The 23251-nt window shown below is 45.5% G+C and overlaps 2 protein-coding genes and 1 long non-coding RNA gene across 3 annotated transcripts; 1 reads left to right on the forward strand and 2 right to left on the reverse strand.

Annotated features, from left to right (window-relative positions):
* Positions 1–74: 74 nt before the first annotated feature.
* Positions 75–1821, forward strand: LOC118554304 (uncharacterized). The gene is made up of 2 exons (XR_004926420.2): positions 75–163; positions 1595–1821. It is a non-coding gene; the product is annotated as an uncharacterized LOC118554304 (long non-coding RNA).
* TP53I3 (tumor protein p53 inducible protein 3) lies at positions 471–6941 on the reverse strand. Its single transcript, XM_036121696.2, has 6 exons — positions 6798–6941; positions 6367–6518; positions 4712–4979; positions 3065–3277; positions 1581–1777; positions 471–812 (listed from the first exon to the last, which is right to left on the reverse strand). Coding segments are annotated over exons 1-6 (1014 nt in total). The 5' UTR covers positions 6799–6941; the 3' UTR covers positions 471–629.
* Positions 6942–15506: 8565 nt separating this feature from the next.
* On the reverse strand, positions 15507–23097 carry PFN4 (profilin family member 4). The gene is made up of 5 exons (XM_036121699.2): positions 23012–23097; positions 22268–22396; positions 21726–21863; positions 20587–20692; positions 15507–17498 (listed from the first exon to the last, which is right to left on the reverse strand). Exons 2-5 carry the CDS (start codon positions 22382–22384, stop codon positions 17470–17472), a joined length of 390 nt encoding a protein of 129 aa, XP_035977592.1. The 5' UTR covers positions 22385–22396; positions 23012–23097; the 3' UTR covers positions 15507–17469.
* Positions 23098–23251: the final 154 nt, after the last annotated feature.

The following is a 23251-nucleotide window of genomic DNA, read 5'->3' on the forward strand; positions in this document are numbered from 1 at the left end:
CGATGAAAGGTGAGCATTCGAGACACTTTTATGAGCTGCGCACCGGAAAGGGCGGGACCTGGGCTTAAGAAGGGGCGGTGTTCCTGTCGGGCGGCCCTGAGCAAAGGAAGCTGGACAGGGGGGGCGGGCCTAGGAGAGCCGGACGAGGTGGGGCTGCGCCCAGGTGAGTTGCGGGAGAGGGCGGAGCCTGGCCTCTTCGAGGTGCGCGTCGCGGGAGCTGAGGCGCTGATGGGTGGGCCCGGGCCTCTGGTGCTGCGCAGAGGGGAGCTAAGGGAGTTGTGGCACGTCGTGTGGTGGCCGACGCTGTTCCCGTACCCGGAACCCTCGGCTCTGGAGCAGCCCGAGTTGAGCGCCCACTGTTCGGGCGTTTGCTGTAATCCCTACGATGGCGGCGGTCGCGACACCCACCCCACTCCCGCCCTGGCGGCCTCAGTCCGCGGTCTGGGGCCGCCACAGTGAGAGGGCAACCCTTCGAATCTACTCTTTATTTTCTCAGATCGGCTTTACACGGATCAGTAGGCGAGGCTAGGGGAGGGCCAGTGGGTTACAGGGTGGCCCGGAGTAACACGCGATCTCTTTCCTGCGTACTATGGACTTTTATCCATTTTGTCCTAGGAAAGCCTTCTCCTTCATTGCGGTAGTTCCAGGACGATTTTACCCACGTTCCTGTTGCTCTCCATGTATGCATGGGCCTCTTGAATTGCAGCCACGGGGTAGACTCTGTCCAACACCGGGAGTAGACGTTGGGGGCTCTCCGTGGAGAAGTTGGGCAGGATTTGTTTTGTGAAAGCCTCCACCAGCCTTTGCTTGTACTTAAGATAAAAGGAGATCATCAGTCTAGACGGAGACTTCACCTTGCCGCTCCCCATCTTGCTAATTATTAGCCTTTGTGCTCTCTGAAATGTAGACGCCATCTGAAAATGCACACATGGGGTACCTAACCCCTTCCCTACCAGCACGTATGTGCACGCCCCCAAATGTATAACCTCTCTTCTGTACCAGAGAAAAGACTGAATCCTGTACTAAAATATTAGTGGTACTGACAACAGGGCTTAAAGCAGGCGGCAGCCACAGACAGGACTTCCATAGGCTCAGTTCAAAAGGGATGTTAAGCTCTGCTACCGCACAGGTGTGAAACCCTAGGTTGGGAAACATTCTCCAGTCTGGCACCTGCTAGAGTACCACAAACAGATTCAGTAACAATCTGTTGAAGGTAGAGCCTTAACTAACCTTATTCACCTTTCTTATAACAGAGAAGAGTTCAGCCTTTGAAAGACAACATCTTGGCACTATGAAAAATATATTTCCTAGTATTGTCAATGCTTTGTTCATTCTGTTAGAAAGTTTGTATGTGAAGTGTTAGCTACCTTCTTTCCAAGATGTTGAGACTTCTGTTGACCACTTACTAATTGAGTTCTGTGAAAATGGCTACTTATTTATCCATGGGGGGGGGAGCAGGTTTCTACATAGGCTCTCTAACATATGATGTGTCAGGTCTTCCTTTCTTGGAGCTACGTAAATGCACCACACTTTTGTGGGTAATAATTACATCACATGTTTTCTTTTCACTCATCATTCACCTTTTTGTCCCTAGATCTCAGCAGAGTGGTGATGAGACTTCCTCGTTTAAAAAGTAGCTTTGAAAATAGAGGTCCACTGACGTCAGTTCCTCCCATCAGACCATAGAGAATCCAGCGACCGTCAAGAGCCAGGCAGCTGACGTTTTTCTCCCAGTAGGATCCACCTATGCAGTCTAGAATAAGGTTGACTCCAGCACCTTTCACATGAAACACAGATTTGTAAAGCTCATCAGACACAGAAGGCTTTGTGCAAAGTGATTCCACGGTATATTTGTGAATATATGGGTATATATATAGGTGCAAGTGGTAAATCTATAGGTTGGAACTAGAAACACCGCTCATGGAAACACTGTTGTAGGGCGCCTGGGTGGCTCAGTCGGTTAAGCGACTGCCTTCGGTTCGGGTCTTGATCCTGGAGTCCCTGGATAGAGTCCTGCATCGGGCTCCCTGCTCGGCAGGGAGTCTGCTTCTCCCTCTGACCCTCCCCCCTCTCATGTGCTCTCTCATTCTCTCTCAAATAAATAAATAAAAAACCTTAAAAAAAAAAAAGAAACACTGTTGTAGATGGAGTTTAGGTAGCTGAACTCTATCATACATGTGTGCTGTAGTTCATCTTTTATGATTCCTAGCCACAGCAAGAGGGAAATGGGGCAACACCATGACCTGGTATCTCTCTTGATCCCTGCGTTAAGTACAGAACCCACTGGCACCCAGGCACGAATGAGAACAACAGGGGAGAGCCACCCAGTCTACTGGGCAGGCGCATTCGCATCTAAATTATAGTGTCTGCACTGGGTTATCTGAATCGTAGTTTTTTTTTTTTAAAGATTTTATTTATTTTTTGACAGAGAGAGACACAGCGAGAGAGGGAACACAAGCTGGGGGAGTGGAGAGGGAGAAGCAGGCTTCCCGCGGAGCAGGGAGCCTGATGTGGGGCTCGATCCCAGGACCCTGGGATCATGACCTGAGCCGAAGGCAGACGCTTAATGACTGAGCCACCCAGGCGCCCCTGAATTGTAGTTTTACAAGCTTTGGTTTCATGTCTCCTTTTTAACTCCTGTGGAAAAATGGAAAGGGATGAGCCAAAAATACACAGATTTGGCTTTGGAATACAGAGGCTCACCCATTTAGAGAGCTACCATCCTGACCCTACTATGACCACACTAAGCTCCTATTAACTCATTCCAGAGTGACTTGGAAGAATGGCTCCTGGATAATTCTAGTCCAACTCTCTGTGATTCATCCGGTTTCTAAAAAGTGTCTAATGTTATCACTTACAAGAACACACACAGAAACATTTTAGTCCTAAACACTGCCTGCCTGTCTCCAGAGATCAAACGCCAGGGTGCTAGAATTTGGCTGGGCAGCTGCTGTGCATTTAGCAGAGGCAAACCAGATCCAGAGCACTGGCAAACTTCAGGCTGGTGAGGATTTGACTGAATCATCTCCGAAATTCCTGTTGGGCTGCAGGAGCTATTGTTTACCTTTGGTGAATTTCAGTGTTGCTTCAGAAAAATCCTCTTCTTTGTAATTGAATCCTGCAGCTGCTCCAAGCTTTTCTGCCATCTGAAGCTTGTGCTGGGAGCCAGCTGTGACTAGAGGAATAGCTCCAGCCATCCGGGTGAGTTGGATGGCAGCTGTGCCCACACCACTTGATCCTGCATGGATTAGCACAAAGTCTCCAGCCTGAACGTTTCCTGCGGCACAAAGTACAGGAACCCTTGTCTTTACTTTGCAAGTGCTACACATTCCGCATGCAGGCATATTCTACCATATGCACCTGGCCCCGGACCACAAAATGCCAAATCTCTTGCTCTCTTAAGAGAACAGGACAGCTCTTTTTTGTTTTACTGCCTCTTGTCAGAGTGGGAAACAACCTTTTGAAACAGTTGTTAGCAGTCACATCCATAATCTCTTTTACTTATGAAATAATCCCGAGATGCACATCTCTGACATATACCTTAATAAGAATTAACTATCATTCCCACTGTCAGTCACCACCTGAAGCCAGTTCCTCTTCAGTCTGAAACTGGTCTCCAACTGGTCTCAATGATCCAGGCACCACACACAACCACCAGGCTCCTCTTCCTAAAATGGAGCTTTCATTATGTCACTTTCTCCTCAAAATATAAAGTGGTTCTCACTTGGTTTTTGCATCAAGTCCAGGCAACGTGCCATTCAAGGCCACTAAAACCCAGTCCCAGTCTCATCTTTCACAGATGATCATCATCATCCTTCACTCTGAGTGGAACAGCTGATTTCACCTTGACACTCTCTTAAGCCACCTTGGCCTGCCTTCTGTCACATCTCAACTTTACCCACCCTTCAAGTCCTTCTCTTCCAGAAAGCCCTCTCTGACCACCTGTGCCCAAACTAATTGTTCCCATTTTGAGTTTTTTTTTTTTAAAGATTTTATTTATTCATTTGCAGAGAGCACAAGTGGGAGGGAGGGGTAGAGGGAGAAGCCGACTCCCCACTGAGCAGGGAGCCTGATGCAGGGTGCAGGGCTCGATCCCAGGACCCGGGGATCATGACCCGAGCCAAAGGCAGATGCTTAACCGACTGAGCCACCCAGGCACTGCCCCCCCCCCATCTTGAGTTTCTGTTGTAGAGACAAGGCCATCTTCTGAACTCTAGGGTTGTCTAATTCCTGTACATGCCTTGTTTTCCCAGGTTTACTGTACTCCCTGACAGCAGGGACCTGGTCTTTTTAGGTCCCCCCCCCCCCCCATTAGCTCTTAGCTGGCTTCAGGGGGATTGAGGAGGAATAAAAGTTGATTGACTGGTCCCTTCTACTGCACTAGGGCTCGCAAAGAGAAGCTCAGCAGGACTTTGAGCTGCTGGGACTACTGGTGGGTCTACAGTGTGAAGATACACACAGGTCTTCTATCCAGTGCTTTCCAGGCTTTCCAACTGCTAACCATGATTTTCAGCCTCCACATCAGGCCATTGCTAACATGGTGTGAGGAGGACCTGATACTATTGGTAGTACATTAGGGCGAGGCGCTGGGGTTGGGTGTGGCTCAGCGGCCAGGCCAAAGCTGCGCCAGAGGACTGCTGGGTTTTGAGGTGGCTGAGTCATGAAGTAACTGAACCACACTGTATGCAGTGAGCATGGGGGGCCTCCTCACCCAAGAGATGTAACAGCTGGAAGGCGGTAAGCCAGGCCTCCGGGATGGCTGCAGCCTGGGACAGGGTCAGTCCTGCTGGGATGGGCATGAGGAACTCTTCAGGGACAGTGACATACTGAGCCTGTCCCCCGCCGGGCAGCAGAACCATGGCTGGGTCCCCAATCTTCCAGTGCCCCCGGCAGGCAGGCCCCAGCTCTGCTATGTGTCCAGATGCTTCCAGGCCCAAAATGCTGCTGGCCCCTGGGGGTGGGGCATACTGGCCTTGTCTCTGCAGAAAGACGGGTGCACTAAGTGGTGAGCTTGATCAGAAATGTGTGTCACCATCCCTGGCCCCCTTACAATAGTCCCTCTTTTTCTCAGAAAAATTGGGATAATGTCAGGTTTTGTAAGTCAGGAAAAGACAGGAGAAGTAATTCAAATAAGGTAACTGGTAGGGTCCTTAGCTATTTACTTTATCTAAACGTTTTGTTTTACAAATGGAGAAACTGAGACCAGCACAGGGAAACGCCTTGTCTGAAGTCACAAAGTAAATCAGTAGCAGGACTAGGAACAAAACCATGGACTCCTTAATGATAGTTCTCATATATTAAGTGCCAGGCTTTGGACTCATTGCAATCCTCAGAACCTCTGACTGGAGGCTTCAGAGCAGAGGGGCTGAACCAAGACTGTGCCCTAGAACCATCTGAGGAGCTTTTTCAAAGTACACATGCCTGGGTTCTGGTCATGTTTATTTATTTATTTATTTTTCTAAAGATTTTATTTATTTGACAGAGAGAGACAGCTAGAGAGGGAACACAAGCAGGGGGAGTGGAAGCGGGAGAAGCAGGCTTCCTGCGGAGCAGGGAGCCCGATGCGGGGCTCGATGCGGGGCTCGATCCCAGGACCCTGAGGTCATGACCTGAGCCGAAGGCAGACGCTTAACGACTGAGCCACCCAGGCGCCCCTGGTCATGTTTATTTTCAAAAAGTGCCCCAGGGGCGCCTGGGTGGCTCAGTTGGTTGGACTGCCTCTCCCTCTCCTGCTCCCCTTGTGTACGCTCTCTCTCTCAAATAAATGAATAAATAAAAATAAAATCTTTAAGAAAAAGTGCCCCAGGTGATTCTGGCACTCACTTCTCAGTTACCCCAATCAATGCAGCTGGCTCAGTTTAGCGTTTCAAACAGCAGAAAAAAAGAAGATTCCTAGAGTACAGTCACTCCCCTGCCAGCTCCGGGAGCCTCAGTGTGGAAAGAATGCAGACTTTGGATCTACAAAGCCCTGGATTTGAATTACAGCTGCCCCGATTACTAGTGTTGTGGCCTTGGGCGCATTGCTTAACCCCTGACTCTTTCTTTATCTGGGTAGTGCGAATGGTAAGCAGGGGTTGACTGAGAAGTAAATGAGATAGAGCAAGGCCTAATACACAACCCCCTGAACAAATGGTAGTTCCCATCTCCTTATCTGGAAGCCTGAGCAGATGATGGATTAACACAGGGTAGATGCTGCTTTGTAAATATCCCTGTATATTGTTTAGAACCCCCAGCACACATTCTGCAGACACATCTTGATGAAAGTTACAGGCAGTGCCCTAGGTCATTCCTTCATCGGTCTGGTGAATGTTTATCGAAGGCCCTGGAGTCCCACCCTGCCCCAGCCACTGCCTGACCCCTGGGTACCTGGAGTAAGTCGGCCCGGTTCAGGGCGCTGGCCGCCACCTTCAGGAGGACTTCACCCTCTCCTGGGCTGGGCTTGGCCACCTCCGTCAAGTAAAGGTTTTCTGGTCCTCCCGGCTTGTCGAAGTGCACAGCTAACATGTTCTCTGAGGACACTGTAGAAGCAAGGGAGGGAGCCCGAGGCCCTTTGCGGAGCGCAGCGCCCCCTGCCGGCCAGTAGCTTCCCTTTCGGTCTCCACGAGGTCTGACCCCCGCCGCGCCCCGCCCTCCTTCCCGCGAGGTCCCTTCAGCCTCCAGACGGATCCCTCGCAGAGAACACAAGTTAGGATCGGGGGAAGTGGGGACACCGTCCCGGCTGGGGTGCAGCGGTGGAGCTGCGCTCCCTCTGAGTTGGAACCCCCCACAGGCCCGGTTGTGAGTTCCTGGAGACTTACTGGGGCCCCGCTCTCCGCTGCTCCCCGCCTCGGGTCCCTGGAGGAGAACCCCGAAGCCCAAGATGGCCTCAGCTGCGAGCACGAAGGACGGCCAGGGCTGGGTCTGACCCGAACCTACGCTCCACTTCCTTTTCCTCCTTACCCCCTTTAAGACGCAAAGTTAGTGACAGCGAATCAGGTTCTTTTTTTTTTTTTTTTTTTTTTTTTTAGCCTGGGAAACTAATCTTTGTTCGGGTTGGCAGATGTTCCAGCCCTCACTGCGAGAAGAGAGAACTTCCTCTCTCTAGGGAACTAGAGATTTTATTCATTTATTTGACAGAGACACAGCAAGAGAGGGAACACAAGCAGGGGGAGTGGGAGAGGGAGAAGCAGGCTTCCTGCTTGAGCAGGGAGACCCCGATGCGGGGCTCGATCCCAGAAACCCGGGATCATGACCTGAGCGGAAGGCAGACGCTTAACGACTGAGCCACCCAGGCGCCCCTAGACTTGAGCTCTTGACCGGCAATTGGTCCATTTTCCGGCCAGGCTTTTAACTCATTGAGGCTGTAAGGCTGGTATGGGTGGGCAAGCAGGGTGCTGCTGAGAGAAAAGAGAGGAGCAATAGGTGAAAGCGGGAAGGTAAAAACTGTCCTGGAATCCTTACCACTTCTGCTCTTCCTCGTGGGGTTGAGGAAGCAGCACGTGGAAGATGCTGCCCAGTGAGGCAATTTTGACTGGTTAAACCTGTATGAATAGGCTACATCAGGGTTTCTCAAATTTGGCACTGTTGACACTTTGGGGTTTTTTAAATTTTTTTTAATTTTTAAAGATTTTCATTTATTCAAAGAGCGTGAGCAGGGGGGAGGGGCAGCAACAGAGGGAGAAGCAGACTCCCCGCTGAGCGGGGAGCCCGATGTGGGGATTGATCCCAGGACCCTGAGATCATGAGCCCAAGGCAGATGCTTAACCAATGAGCCACCCAGGTACCCCACTATTGACACTTTGGATTAGATAATTCTTTGTTCTGAAAGACTGCCCTGTGCATCATTGTGCAGTGTTTAACATCATTCCTGGTCTCCACCCACTAGACAGCACTAGCACCCTCATCCAGTCATGACAATAAAAAATGCCTCCAGGCATCCCCTGGAGGGGCAAAATTGCCCCCTCACCACCCCCCCCCGCCCCGTTAAGCAGCACTGGGTTAGAAGAATACACACAAATGTGTGCTTGTACAAAACAAGATGAGTAACATGTTTTTGTAGTACCTTATAATTTACCACCTCTTCACATGCATTCTCATTTGGTCTTCATAACACTTTACTGAAAAGGAACTGAGATGTAGAAAGATTAATTTGATTTAAAGGGGCACATAGCTAGTGAGTGCCGAGTCAAGAATCCAAATTCACATCTCCTGGGTCCTGGTGATGAGGGAGCAGCAGGTTAGCTGAGGACAAAGCACAAGCTGACACCCTAAAACCTCTACACCCCCACCACTCCTGGGTTGGATCTGTGTGACATTCCTCCAGGAATCTCCCGACTATCTTAATGTCAATGCCTTGCTAGAGGGGAAAACAACCTTAACTTGACAATGGCAAGGCCTCTGATATCTTGTTAGGTCCTCTTTAGCATATGAAAGTTCTTTTGAAAACCTCCCTTTTCCTTACCTCCCCCAACTCCCAAGTATATAATCAGCCACCCCTCACAACTCCGGGGCAGCAGCTCTTTCTGCCCACAGGCACTGTCCCTGTGCTTTAATAAAACCACCATTTTGCACCAAAGAAGTCTCAAGAATTCTTTCTTGGCTGTCAGCTCCAGACCTCACCCTGATGTGGGAAACAAAGGCAGAAGAAAAATGATTAAATTTCCTTACCACCTACAGCCCACTGACAAGTCCTTGAAACTGGCAGAGAGACATTCCTCTAGGGACTCAACTGCCTCAGTGTTAATACTTTGCTAAGAGCAAAAGGCAATCCTAGCCCAACCCCTCCCCTCCAGGATCCTGTGAATCTACTTTAACATATAAAAATTCATTTTTAAGAAATTTCCTTTATCTCGGGACGCCTGGGTGGCTCACTCGTTGGGCGTCTGCCTTGGGCTCAGGTCATGATCCCAGGGTCTAGGGATCAAGCCCTGCATCGGGCTCCCTGCTCAGCCGAGAGCCTGCTTCTCCCTCTCCCTCTACTGCTCCCCGTGCTTGCACTCTCTCTCTCTGTCAAATAAAATCTTAAAAAAAAAAAAAGAAGAAGAAATTTCCTTTATCTCTAAGCCCCCCAAAATACTGGTTGGCAACCCCCCCCAAAGCATATGGCCCACCGATACACATCTGAAGGGCCTCATGACTAAGATTTTATTAGATGGTAATAAATGACCTTTTCCCAAAAATAGCTAGCCCCCTTAAGGTGGTGGCAACCTTGCTTCCAAATTCCTTAGAGACGCTATCCCTAACCCCCTCCCAACCTGAAAGTATGTAACGGGCCACTCCTCATGACCCTGGTGCAGCTCTTTCTACCCATGGGTCCTGTCCCCGTGCTTTAATAAAACCACCTTTTTGCACAAAAGATGTCTCAAGAATTCTTTTTTGGCCATCAGCCTTGAACCCTAACATTCTTTCCTACATCAACCCCACCAAACCTCACCTACGTTCCAAAACTCCATCACTGGTCCAGGGCTCTTTCTACTATGGCAGGCTGCCTTGCATAACAGTCTCTCCTATTAACTGCAAAATCCCCTTTATCTCTTTATCTGCATCCCTCTGCTGAGTACACCTCTTGCAAGAAGGTAATCCAAATTATATATTTTTATTTTTTAATTTTTTAAAAGATTTTATTTATTTTAGAGAGAGCGAGGGAGCACACAAGCCGTGGAGGGGGTGGTGCTGAATGAGAGGGAGAAGCAGACTCGCTGCTGGACAGGAAGCCTGACACGGGGGGCTCAGGGCTCCATCCCAGGGCCCTGAGATCATGACCTGAGCTGAAGGCAGATGCTTAACCGACTGAGCCATGCACATGCCCCCAAATAATATATTTTTATAAAGCCTCTGTTTTACAAAAATGCCTGCCAGCCACTGGCCCTCCTCTTGCCATCTATATCAAATGGCCAAGAAATATATGAAAAATAGTAGTAAGTATATTACCAGTTGTCAGAAAGTATTGTAACAATGATAACAGTGACAACATAGTGCTTGTTTCTCAAGTGTTTGTTCTATAGAAATAAACGCCAATATGTAAGGATGTATGAATGGAAATGTTCCTTGCAGCATTGATCATAGTGACAGAAATCTAGAAACAAAATAAATCCCATTACTAGGGGAATGCCTGGATAAATGATAAATACCATGCATCCATTTGAAAAGTGCCTTAGAGTTACATCAGTTGACACAGATGGATCTCTGTGACACATTTATTAAATGAAAATAACATTTTGTTAAAACAATGACAAATCATCCCTATATGCATATACTTGGCTCTATACACATGTATATGGTCATGTGTATATGACCATAATCATATGATATATGAAACAGGCAGAGTGGCATTCCTCTAGGGACTCAAGTGCCTTGATGTTAATACTTTGCTTAGGGCAAAAGGCAATCCTAGCCCGATCCCTCATACTCATATAGTCATATGAGCATGGGTAAAGATATAGAATCTTTTTATTCTATATTCTATATAGTTATTTTTATATATTATTTTAGGTTACCCGGGAGAGGATGATGTCATGGGAAGCAGGGAACAAAATAAAAAAGGAAAAGAACTTTTAAGCACTTTATACATAGAGCTATGTGAAAGAAATGAAATATTTATTTTTATTTATTTATTTATTTTTTTTTAAAGATTTTATTTATTTATTTGAGACAGAGAGAGAGAGCACATGAGATGGGGGAGGGTCAGAGGGAGAAGCAGGCTCCCTGCCGAGCAGGGAGCCCGATGCGGGACTCGATCCAGGGACTCCAGGATCATGACCTGAGCCGAAGGCAGTCGCTTAACCAACTGAGCCACCCAGGCGCCCCAAGAAATGAAATATTTAAAATTAAGGAAAAAAATGAGGTAGATTGCTACACTGATGGTCTCAACGAACCATATCTCCCTGTAACCACACCCCTCCGTACTGTATGTAGTTCCCTTTTGCTCTGACTTTGGGTTTGACCATGTGACTTGCTTTCTCCAAGGGAACAATGCAAGTGTTTACTTGTTGAACTTGCCCTCTTTTGCTGAGAACTTTTTTGCCATCATGTGAAGAAGGTTGAGCTACTCTACTAGAGAATGAGACTTTATGGAATAGTGACAAGCTGTGTCAATTGAGGTCCCCTGGACCAAGTGGGCCCAGATGGTCAGCTTACTATAGCCACATTAATGACCCCTGGTGAGATCAGCAGAACTGCCTGACTGCCATGTTTTGGGCTGCCCTATGGAGAAACTTATGTCAAGGAAGTGATGTCTCTGGTTAAGACTTAACAAAGACCTGAGGCCTGCCAAGAGCCACATGAGTGAGCCTGGAAGCAGAGTGTCCCCCAGTCTAGCCTCAAGATGACTGTAGCCTTCTGAGACCCTAAGACCCTAGCTGGAAGACTCAACTAAATTGCTCCCTGGTTCCTGGCCCATAGAAACTGGGAGATAATAAATGTTTGCTGTGGGGTGCCTGGGTGGCTCAGTTGGTTAAGGGACTGCCTTCAGCTCAGGTCATGATCCCAGGGTCCTGGGATCAACCCCTCATCAGGCTCCCTGCTCCTCAGGGAGCCTGCTTCTCCCTCTCCCTCTGCCTGCCACTCCCCCTGCTTGTGCTCTCTCTGTCAAATAAATAAATAAAATCTTTAAAAAAAAAATTAATGTTTGCTGTTTTAGGCCATGAAGTTTTGGGGCAGTTTGTTATGCAATAATAGGTAACTAATACAAGAGAGAAAAGAGGAGGAAGTAGAACAAGGGACAAAGGGTTGAGCCAGGGAGTAAGATCAGTTTGGCTTTTCCTTCAAATGTCTCCCTGCAGAAACATGTACATCCATGCCCTGCATGGCCTTCAGCAACTCCTCAGAGAAGTCTTCCTTATAATCAAACCTGCTATGGCACCCAGCTTCTAGGCCATCTCAATTTTCTTCTTGGGGCTCGTGGTCACCAGGGAGATGGCTCAGAACAGTCTGGTCAACTGAATGGCAGCTGTGCCCACATCCCCAGTGCTGGGAGGGATGAGCACTGTCACCCCTCTTGTACACCTCCTGTGGCGACAATCCAAGTTAGAATAACCCAAGCCAGCAAAGGCACAGGAGAGGGAAGGTATAGGGTTAGCTTTGGAAAGATAAACTATCTAGTGCACTGAGGGTGTAATGAGAGACAAGCCAAGGGTCATGTTGGGCCTGGGTCACAGAAGTGTGAGGAGCCCTCCAGAGTTTCAAAGCTCCGGGAGCCTTGATCAGGGCTCGGTTTGTGCGACTCAATCCAGCAGACAGAGAGGGTTCAGGGTCAGAACTGCTCCAAAGGGTTGTCCTGAGCCAAGAGTCTAGGGAGCTCCTGGGACAGACAGCAGTCAGGACAGATGTCTGGGCTACTCTGATCCCTCTTTGTATAAGATAAATGGAACAAGAGTGTCTCCTCCACTGCCTGTGAGGGACCCAGCAGAAGGACTGAAGGGCATTTTCCTTATATCAGGCTTTTTTTTTTTTTAAGATTTTATTATTTTTTTAAATTTTATTTATTTCAGAGAGAGAGCGAGCACAAGCAGGGGGAGTGGCAGGCAGAGGGAAAAGCAGGCTTCCTACAGAGCAGAGGGAGCCGGATGTGGGACTTGATCCCAGGACCCCAGGATTGCGACCTGAGCCGAAGGCAGTCGCTTAACCAACTGAGCCACCCAGGTGCCCCTATATCAGGCTTTTTTTTTTTTTTTTTTAAGATTTTATTTATTTATTTGACAGAGACACAGTGAGAGAGGGAACACAAGCAGGGGGAGTGCGAGAGGGAGAAGCAGGCTTCCTGCGGAGCAGGGAGCCCGACGCAGGGCTCGATCCCAGGACCCTGGGATCATGACCTGAGCCGAAGGCAGACACTTAACGACTGAGCCACCCAGGCGCCCCTATATCAGGCTTTTAAATGTATCAAGTAGAATCTAGATTTCAGAGCAATTTGATATTTATAATCATCCACTAAAAATGTGCAAAACAGTTCTTTAACAGTTGGAAGTTTTTAAATGTTATTTTTCTTCTAGTACTCATATTGTCATTCTATTTTTCTCATAAAATTATATACTGCTGTATTTTATGCTTTATTGATCATTCTTTTTTTTTTTTTAAAGATTTTATTTATTTATTTATTTATTTATTTATTTATTTATTTATTTATTTTTTTTTTAAAGATTTTATTTATTTCCTTGACAGAGAGAGACACAGCGAGAGAGGGAACACAAGCAGGGGGAGTGGGAGAGGGAGAAGCAGGCTTCCCGCCGAGCGGGGAGCCCGATGTGAGGCTCGATCCCAGGACCCTGAGATCATGACCTGAGCCGAAGGCAGACGCTTAACGACTGAGCCACCCAGGCGCCCAGATTTTATTTATTTATTTATTAGAGAGCGAGCGAGCGAGAAACAGCATGAGAGGGGGGAGGGTCAGAGGGAGAAGCAGACTCCCCGCCGAGCCGGGAGCCCGATGCGGGACTCGATCCAGGGACTCCAGGATCATGACCTGAGCCGAAGGCAGTCGCTCAACCGACTGAGCCACCCAGGCGCCCTTTATTGATCATTCTTATCTGGAACAAAAATGTGTACAAAAACTGACTCTAATTTAAAAAGTTATTTCCTGTGACCACAGGGCTCTAAATGTTCAGTTTCATCTGGATTTTATTATCATTACAATATTCTTGGTCCACAATTGATCAAAACATTATTTTGAATTTTATATTATTTTATATTATTTTAATATAAATTATATATTATAATATATAATTTATATATTATATTATAAAATATTATATTTTATATTATTTATTTTAAATATTAATAATTATTGAACATGAAAAGTAAGATTTTATTGGAAAGATAGCTCTTAATGACCATTGGTGGGGTTGAATTTTTCCAAGTAATTATGTCTGTGGATGAATATTCCTCATTGCTAGAATGAGACTGGAATCAACATTAATTCTCTTCCTATTTTTCATTTTTATAGACAAGCTCTGAGGAACCTAATTTGCATAAATTAGATGGGGAAAGAAAAATTTCATTATAGGAATGTCAGCCAATTCTCTGAATACCTCTGTGTTATATGATTAAAAACTATATAATGATCTATCATCAAAAATTATTTTCAGGGTGCCTGGGTGGCTGAGTCAGTTAAGCGTCTGCCTTCAGCTTAGGTCATGATCTCAGGGTCCTGGGATTGAGCCCCGCATCGGGCTCCCTGCTCCACGAGAAGCCTGCTTCTCCCTCTCCCTGAAGCTTGTGCTCTCTCTCTCGCTATCTCTCTCTCTCTCTCAAATAAATAAATAAAATCTTGGGCGCCTGGGTGGCTCAGTTGGTTAAGCGACTGCCTTCGGCTCAGGTCATGATCCTGGAGTCCCTGGATCGAGTCCCGCATCGGGCTCCCTGCTCGGCAGGGAGCCTGCTTCTCCCTCTGACCCTCCCCCCTCTCATGTGCTCTCTCTCTCTCTCTCATTCTCTCTGTCTCAAATAAATAAATAAAATCTTAAAAAAAAAAAAATCTTAAAAAAAATTATTTTCAATGATCTATTAGCTGGCAACTTAATTAGGTCTTTCTTCAGTTTTGTTGAAAGCAAAGACTTGGGAATCACTCAACCTGTTAAGGATTTGTTATCCAGCCGTAAGTGTCGTTAGGGTCTTAGCTTCTGGGATCATACTAACAAAGCTTCGTGAAGATTTATCAAATGATTATCAATTATATCTGCTATTTTTTCACTTAGAGACACCTTGTTTAAATTGATATACTCACGGGTGCCTGGGTGGCTCAGTTGGTTGGGCGACTGCCTTCGGCTCAGGTCATGATCCTGGAGTCCCAGGATCGAGTCCCGCATCGGACTCCCTGCTGAGCAGGGAGTCTGCTTCTCCCTCTGACTCTCCCCCCTCTCATGTGCTCTCTCTCTCTCATTCTCTCTCTCAAATAAATAAATAAATAAAATCTTTAAAAAAAAAAAAAAAAAAAAGAAAAAAAAAAATAAATTGATATACTCACAAAGAATTCAGAAAGTAAAAATGTTAATTTCAGTACACTTTTGCTAAGACAATTTTTAAAAATCAAGTCCTTCTACCTTATCATATACTTCAAATATATTTTCATTAACATCTGGAAGCTGCAGACTTAATTATGAAAAACATCTGTGACATTCTTATTGGCAAAGCCAGTCCTCATTGTTAAATAATCAGCCAAATAAAATTACTTCCTATCAGAGAAGGTTTCTCATTTTTCAATCCAAGTAATCATGTTAATACAGGGGCGCCTGGGTGGCTCAGTTGTTAAGCATCTGCCTTTGGCTCAGGTCATGATCCCAGGGTCCTGGGATTGAGCCCCGCATCGGGCTCCCTACTCGGCGGGGGACCTGCTTCTCCCTCTCCCACATCCCCTGCTTGTGTTCCCTCTCTCACTGTGTCTCTCTCTGTCAAATAAATAAATAAAATCTTAAAAAAAAATCATGTTAATACATGTCCTATGACAATCATTTTGCTTCTGAATTTTAAGAAATATAGATAGATAAGACATAGACCCTTCCTCTCCAAGACAAATGATATAAAGATTTTCACTATTTCTCACTAATGCTCCTTTTACTTTATTCTCATGGATCTCTCCTTCATATATGATGTAATTTTTGACAACAGAGGATGGATTTTAAAACATTAAAAAATATTTAAGAGTTTTCCTTTCCTCACACACCACAGGTTTTGCACTCCAAGCCAAGCATCGCAGTAAGATTGGGGCTGGATGAAAGTACACCTTTCTTTTGTATCCTGGGGGAAGGAAGCTTGGGGAGGGGAGGTGGGAAGCAAAGCTGACAGGACTCCTCAGTCTCAGCAGCTTTAGGCAAGTACATATGGAAATTGAAGATCTGGGAAAAAAATCAATCACTTCAATCCATTCGCACCTGTGTGCCTGTTCTAAAGTCTTTGTGGACCACCAGGACACAAATCTCCCTCATTTGGAGACCCCTGATGTTTCAGAAGATCATCTGGTCCCTGGGCAACTCTGCAGGAATTCTGTGGCTACCATCAAAGGGTCACTTTTGTGGGTCTCTCTGAATAGCTGGATATAGTTGGAACTTTGTGATGAGAATTACAGGAAGTAACTGGACAGATGTGCATAGGAGGGCTCCAGACAGTGGGGCATTTGCCTTGAGGAGGTTTATAAAAAGGGCCCCATGAGGCTCCCAGCAGTGCAGTGGGTATGTGTCCAGGAAAGGCTGGCTGACCAGCTGGTGAGCAGGCAAGAGGCTTCATGATGGCCTATAGCACTTTAGAGATTACTTTAGAGTCAGATCTTCTGCCTTAGAGGCTCAAAACCCAGCTTGACAGCATGTGGAGAGTGAGTATATAATCCACATGACTAAGTTATAAAGTCTAGATGTCAATGTGCTTATTTACAAGGAGAAACCATTTGCATGAGGACTGACGCCAAAATCTATAGGCAGATCTACATGGAAAGCCCCAGATAGCATGTTTTTGGAATTCAGAAAATTATACCTTGCTGCTTGATAATGTCAAGAATTGCAAGAGGTCTAAGACTTGATGACGGTGGTGTAAAGTGTTCCCTTTTCAGTGACACCTGAGAGTGTACCAACCAGGTTGGCCTGGAGTTGCCGCTAAGGGAAAGAAAGATGTATCATGCCCAGAAATGATCAGGGTGGAATCCTGAATTTTCAAAATAGGTTCTATAGCTCCCCACCCTTATTGTCCTGATCATCCCGCAGGAGGTGACCAAGAGGAGATGAACCTTTTCTGGAGAAGGTTGCATTCATTAACCATACTAAGTTGTGTGGACTAGGAGGAAGTCAAGGAGATAAAGTCAAAAATCTTCTTGAGTTGATTCTTAAAAAATTCTTTTGAGTTGACTTTTGAAAGGTCTTCCCAATGTTCAACAAATCAGATGTCTGCAGATGGTGGGGAGTGTGGAATGTCCAATAAATACCTTGACTAGTGGCCCAAAGTGTGGCCTTTGTGTTGCCCTTCTCCCCAAGGCCTACAGGGGTGATGTGGACCAGATGGATGTCACACATGTAGTGAGCTGCATTACAGCTCTGAGTTCAGGGAACTTACCTCTTTTATAGCAAGAAGTAAGAAAGTTTGCTCTTTGTTCTGAAGGGAGGCATTACTTCGTTGTTCAAGGTTGCTTTCTGCAAAATCACCCTGAGAAATGGTCTGGATGAAGAGTTGTTAGAGCCTTGCATTCTTGGCATACCCAGCAAGATGCATGGGAGTGCAAGACACTCATGGAGGAGTCTTTCAACAGATATGCCCTGGGCAGTGATCAGGTTGGTCACACTCATGTCAATGGCCAACATTTAAAAAAACAAACAAAAAAACCAAGTAAAGCTTATCAAAGAATTCCAATTAAAGAAGAGGATCTCTTGAAATAAGAAAAATTCCTCCCTTAACTCATTCTTCCTTTTTAGTATCTTCTTCCTAGTGTTTTCACCCACAAAATAAGGCATGACTTTTTCTTTAGGATCTATTTCCTAAAATAATAAAAGCTGTCTTTCATAGTCCTCTGATGACTTAATTTCCTTTTCTTCTTAGATATTCTCCTGAAAGGAAACAGAACATGGTTATTATCTGTGAGCAACAAATTATCACCACAACATGCTTCATTATATTTATTCCACAGACTTTGGGAGTGACTACCACATGCTAGATACTGGAGATACAAGGATGACTGGATAGTTAAGACCCAGTCCCTGCTCTCAAAGATATATATATCTCCTAGAATTTTTTTTTTAAAGATTTTATTTATTTATTTGACAGAGAGAGACACAGTGAGAGAGGGAACACAAGCAGGGGAAGTGGGAGAGGGAGAAGCAGGCTTCCCGTGGAGCATGGAGCCTGATGCGGGGCTTGATCCCAGGACCCTGAGGTCATGACCTGAGCCGAACGCAGACACTCAACGCCTGAGCCACCCAGGCACCCCTCTCCTAGAATCTTTCATAATAAAACATTTTTAAATAGTCAAAATTCTTTATTTCCCAAATTTTCTGTAATTATCATGTAGAATTTTTTGACAGAGAAAAATATAATTATGAGAAAAACAAGTGAAGGAAACAGAAGTAATGAGACAAGTAACTGGCTCCTGAGTAGGTTTCAGCCTCAAACATCCCTCATGAGAATCCAGCCACTTCCAAGATTAGCCTAGCCCTTCTTCGAACAGTGGGATTTTAGTAGCAGGAGTCCAGCTATCTCCTTCAAACTAGTACACATTCTTTGGAGTCTTTTGTGGTCCTAAACAAGAATCTCAACCTTTACTGCCAGCCACAGAATCTACTTTACAGTGGTCAGGCAACTTCCCTGGTCTCCACAGGAGACTAGGGGAATTAGCCCTGGGCCCTAGCTGATAGGATAGAACCTGGCCTCTTGACAGCCTAATTGCCCATTTTCCTAGCCTCATTTTCTGTATACCTTTAATTAGATAATTAGCCCCACTCTACAGGTCTCCATTTTGTCTTCCTGCTCCAGCCCTAGTCTACTGGAACCGAACCTCCCTCAAATTTTGACACCTGCTCAGAAAAGGTCCTTGGTATTGCAATTGCCTATTTCTCCTGGATTGGAATTCACTCCTATCAGATGCTTCAAAGTTGTGTCCTGTCCAGGCTCCATCCTGGTTACTCTTAGAATACCTCATTGCCAGCTACGTAGCATGGTTTATGACACTCCATGACAGGAAACTGTAACAACTGGGAAGGTCTGTGCATACATACATTTGTGTGTGTATGTGTGTATTTTTTCTGTACTTAATTTCTCAGTTAATTTTTTAAGATTCATTTCTCTGGAGCCTTCCCTGATTCTGCTAGGCAGAGGTCACTCATTTGTTTGTTCATCAAACATGTATTAATTGCCTACTCAACAGAAGACACTGTCTTAGGTACTGGAGATAGGAGATTAAGACACAATTCTTATCTTCTAGGGGCTCACAATCCAGGTAAACAAAGAACTCTGGTGGCTCTAATAATAAAAAAGAACTCTAATAATAAAGGTATGCATAAAATACGTAGCATAGTGGAGAGGAGCTCAAGATCTCCCTTGTGTCTTCAGTGATGATTGAGAATTTGACAACTAGGGGCTCCTGAGTGGCTCAGTCGATTAAGCATTTGCTTTCGGCTCAGGTCGTGATCTCAGGGTCCTGGGATCGAATCCCTCATCAGGCTCCCTGCTCAGCGGGGAGTCTGCTTCTCCTTCTATCTTTCCCCCCTGCTCATGATCTCTCTCTCTCTCTCAAATAAATAAATAAAATCTTAAAAAAAAAAAAGAATTTGATAACTGGATGTGAAAGGGCAGGGACAGAAAGAGACACTATTTCGGGCAGACAGGACAGCATGTATAGAGGAATGGAAGGTAGAGACTATATCTGTTTACAGTTTTGATTTTCTTGCTTATTAGGATAGTATAGCACACGTGGTAGATCATCACTGAATATGTGTTGAAAGAATGAAAGAACAGATGCTTTCCTCAGTAGTAGAAGTAGAGGCTTCTACTCTCTCAAAGGAGTGTTTAAGCAACTCCAGCAATTTTTTCTTTTTTTTAGGAATTTAAGTTTACATTAAAAAATCTAAACACAAACATAATTTATCGTTCATTAAACTCAACTTTCATAGATATAATTTCCCATTTAGTCCTACATTAGATCTTCATTAAAAAACATAAAGACATGGAAGGGGAATGCAGTAGACCCCAAAAAGGTAGCTGCCAGGCTCAGTAATTTCTTTTCCTGTAAAGGGTCCTTTACATAGGGTGACTCCCCAGCAGCTATATTTCTGTTTTTTTTTTGTTTTTTTTGTTTTTTTTACCCTGCTGCTTCCTCACCCCTAGCCCCTCAATAACTGACTGATAAAGGGGTAAACCATATGACCCAAGGCTTGTCAGATCAGGGTCTTTTTTTTTTTCTTAAGATTTTATTTATTTATTTGACCGGGGGAGAGAGACAGCAAGAGAGGGAACAAGCAGGCGAGTGGGAGAGGCAGAAGCGGGCTTCTTGCTGAGCAGGGTGCCCGACACGGGGCTCGATTCCAGGACCCTGGGATCATGACCTTAAGCCGATGCTTAACGACTGAGCCACCCAGGCGCCCCCAAATCAGGGTCTTAAAAGAAATTAAGAGGGGCGCCTGGGTGGCTCAGTCGTTAAGCGTCTGCCTTCGGCTCAGGTCATGATCCCAGGGTCCTGGGATCGAGCCCCACATCGGGCTCCCTGCTCCACGGGAAGCCTGCTTCTCCCTCTCCCACTCCCCCTGCTTGTGTTCCCTCTCTCGCTGTGTCTCTCTCTGTCAAATAAATAAAATCTTTAAAAAGTAAAAAAAAAAAAAAAAACAAAGAAACTAAGAGGCAGGATGTGAGACTTGGCCATGATACCAGCCAGGAATGGAGGCTTTGCAATGGGACAGAACAAAGCTGACCCTCTTAGAAACAGAGACTAGAGAAGCATTCTAGCAGTATTCCTGTCCCTGGAGTCCATTTTCACTGTGGCTCAGTTGCACTCCCTTGTTCCAGTGAATCTATAAGTAACCCCAGTATCCTTTTAATAAATTCCTCCCTTCTGCCCTAGGTGGTTTGTATTGGCTCTCAGTTACTGGCAGTCAGAAGGTCTGACTACCATAGGGAACAAAGACAGGCATGGGGAGACAAACTTACCCAGCTTCTCTGTGGCTTCCACACAAACACTAGGATACATGCCTTCAGTGTAAGTTGCCACCAGAAGATACAGACGGGTCTTCACAACAACCACACCAGTGTTTTCCTGGATAAGAGTAAAACAGAATGTCCTTCTTTTGGTTCTAGTCACAGGACTAGCAGTTACACTCCAGCCATAATTTGTGCCATTTCTTTACTTCCATACACTCATATCTAGTTCTGGACTCTTCACTCTTTTCCACTAATTTAGTTGTCTTTGCTCAAAAAATTTCAGACTTGTAATAACAGCATGTGTATTTTGAAAAAGTTCCCCAACTGATTGTAATATACCCCTACCCCATTGAGAACGACTGATTTAATAGGGGCACCTGGGTGGCTCCTGGATGACTCAGTCCATGAAGTGTCTGCCTTGAGCTCAGGTCATGATCCCAGAGTCCTGGGATCGAGCCCTGTGTCAGGCTCCCTGCTCAGTGGGAGTCCAGCAGGAGTCTGCTTCTCCTTCTCCTCCCTACTCATGCTCTCTCTCACTATCTCTGTGTCTCTCTCTCTCAAATAAATAAATAAAATCTTTTTAAAAAATGAGAAGGTAATACATTTTGGAATTGGACAGCTTTGGGCTTGAATCCCAGAACCTTCATTTTCTGCTGCATGACTAAGGGAGAGTTATTTAACCTTGTGAACTCTCAGTTTCCTCGGTCCAGTAAAATGAGGCTATTTACTTTATAAGGCAGATGAAGTGTGCTTACCCCATAAGATAGGGCATCCAGTAAATGTGAATTTCATCTCCTTATTTCCTTATAAGCAACAGAGAGCCAAGAGAGGTTTTAAGCAAAAGAATGTTATCTTTTTTTTTTTTTTTCTTTTTTAAAAGGAGGAGGGTGTACAGTATGGAGTAGTTAAAAGAGATACTTCAGGCAAATTTCAGTTGATAGATTCTGGAATGAATGTTTCTCAACTAGGCTCTCTGTACTTTCTTTTACATATGTCTTCTTAGCATTAGACTGGTGTCTCAGATATTGCCACTGTAGTAATGGGCTTAGATTGTTTTATAAATGGGATCAGGAGGGACACAGCAAATTCTAATAAAATTCTTTTCTTAAGGTTTTTTACCTAGCTGTCTTCAAATCTTGAACACTCACATTCTTAGCATAAAGAGAATAGTCATCTGCCCGGATACATTTGTAGTCCTTTTCCTTGAAATACAATCCTTCTCTTCTGGTTTGCAAAGGGTTCTTGGCGAATCCATTCACAAGTGTTCGGACATCACCAGGCATTATCTGCAGAAGTTAAATAGAGTAGGAGTGGGCAAACTATGGCAGGCTGGCCAAATTTGACCCACTGTCTGTTTTTGTAGTCCTGCAAGCTAAGAATAGATTTTACATTTTTAAGTCATTGGGAAAAACAATAGAATAATATTTTGTGGTATGTAAAAATTGCATGAAATTCACATTTCAGTGTTCATAAATAAAGATTTGTTGGAACATAGTCACACCCATTCTTTTATGTATTGTCTATGCCCGTTTTCCCACTAAAACTGCATAGTAGCTGTGTAGTTGTGACCCAGGCCATATAGCCCAGAAACGTAAAATATTTACTATGAAAAAGTTTGAAAATGTTTGTAAAATGTTTGTTAAAGAAAAAGTTTGTTAAAATGCTTATGCCCAAACTTGCTTTTCCTTACATTAAATCCTGGTGATGCTACGCACAAGCTTCGTTCTTGGAGTTTGATGAGGGCTGCACTGTCCACATGCTTTGTTCCCAGGAGGGTATCTAACAGTAAGTTCTGCAAATGGCTCATGCTCCCTCAGCTCTGAAAAGGGGAACTACAGTTGAAACGATTCACTCTGGCTAGCTTCAAAAAGGCCCGCGAATACAAATTTCCCTAAGACACTTTGGATAGTTTTCAGCGCGTGCACTTTGGAAGTAGTGAAAATGGTGGTCCATCATCTAATATCCACCAATACTCAAAGAGGAAAATAGAATTATAGAAAATCACAGTTCACACAGGAGGTTATTGAATTTGGAAAATCACTGCTCACAATTTTCAAGTTATACCAATGGTTCGCATCAGAATCACCTGAGATTATAAACCAAAACCCAAACACCTGCGGGATGCAGAGCCACTGATCTAAGTAAACAAGGGTAAATGAGATCAGCTGGTCCTTATTCCCCCCCCGCCCCGCATCAGCGTGAACTACGGGCACTGATACAGAGGACTAAATACACCTTTAGTGCATTTAAAGCGGGCTTTTCCCCACGTTTTCTTGGGCCGTCCTCATAAGGACAACCTCCACAAACACTCGTCCTTAAGGCAGGCGCCCTTTCCGGCCACTCCCTGCGCAGTGGTTTAGCCCACGGGGGGGGCGGTTCCCTGAAGAGGGACTGGAGGCGAGGGAGGGGGGTCGTGTTGGCTGGGAAGGCTCACAGAGGGCTTGGAGGAGGGCGATGGCCCAGACGGGAGCAGAAGGAACAGGACACTCGGGGAAGGAGCGCTTCGCTGGGCCAAGGGAGGGCTCGCGGAGCAGCCGCCCGTCAACGGACGCGGGGGAAGGCGGGGCGGAAAGGCGACTTGCCTAGCTATTGGCTGAAACATCTGCCCGTCACCGAGAAGCGCTGAGGTTTGGTTCGCTAACCACGACCCGCCCACCAGCGCCCGCACCCTAGG

This window comes from Halichoerus grypus, chromosome 10, assembly GCF_964656455.1.
Source record: "Halichoerus grypus chromosome 10, mHalGry1.hap1.1, whole genome shotgun sequence".
NCBI classification, from domain to species: domain Eukaryota; kingdom Metazoa; phylum Chordata; class Mammalia; order Carnivora; family Phocidae; genus Halichoerus; species Halichoerus grypus.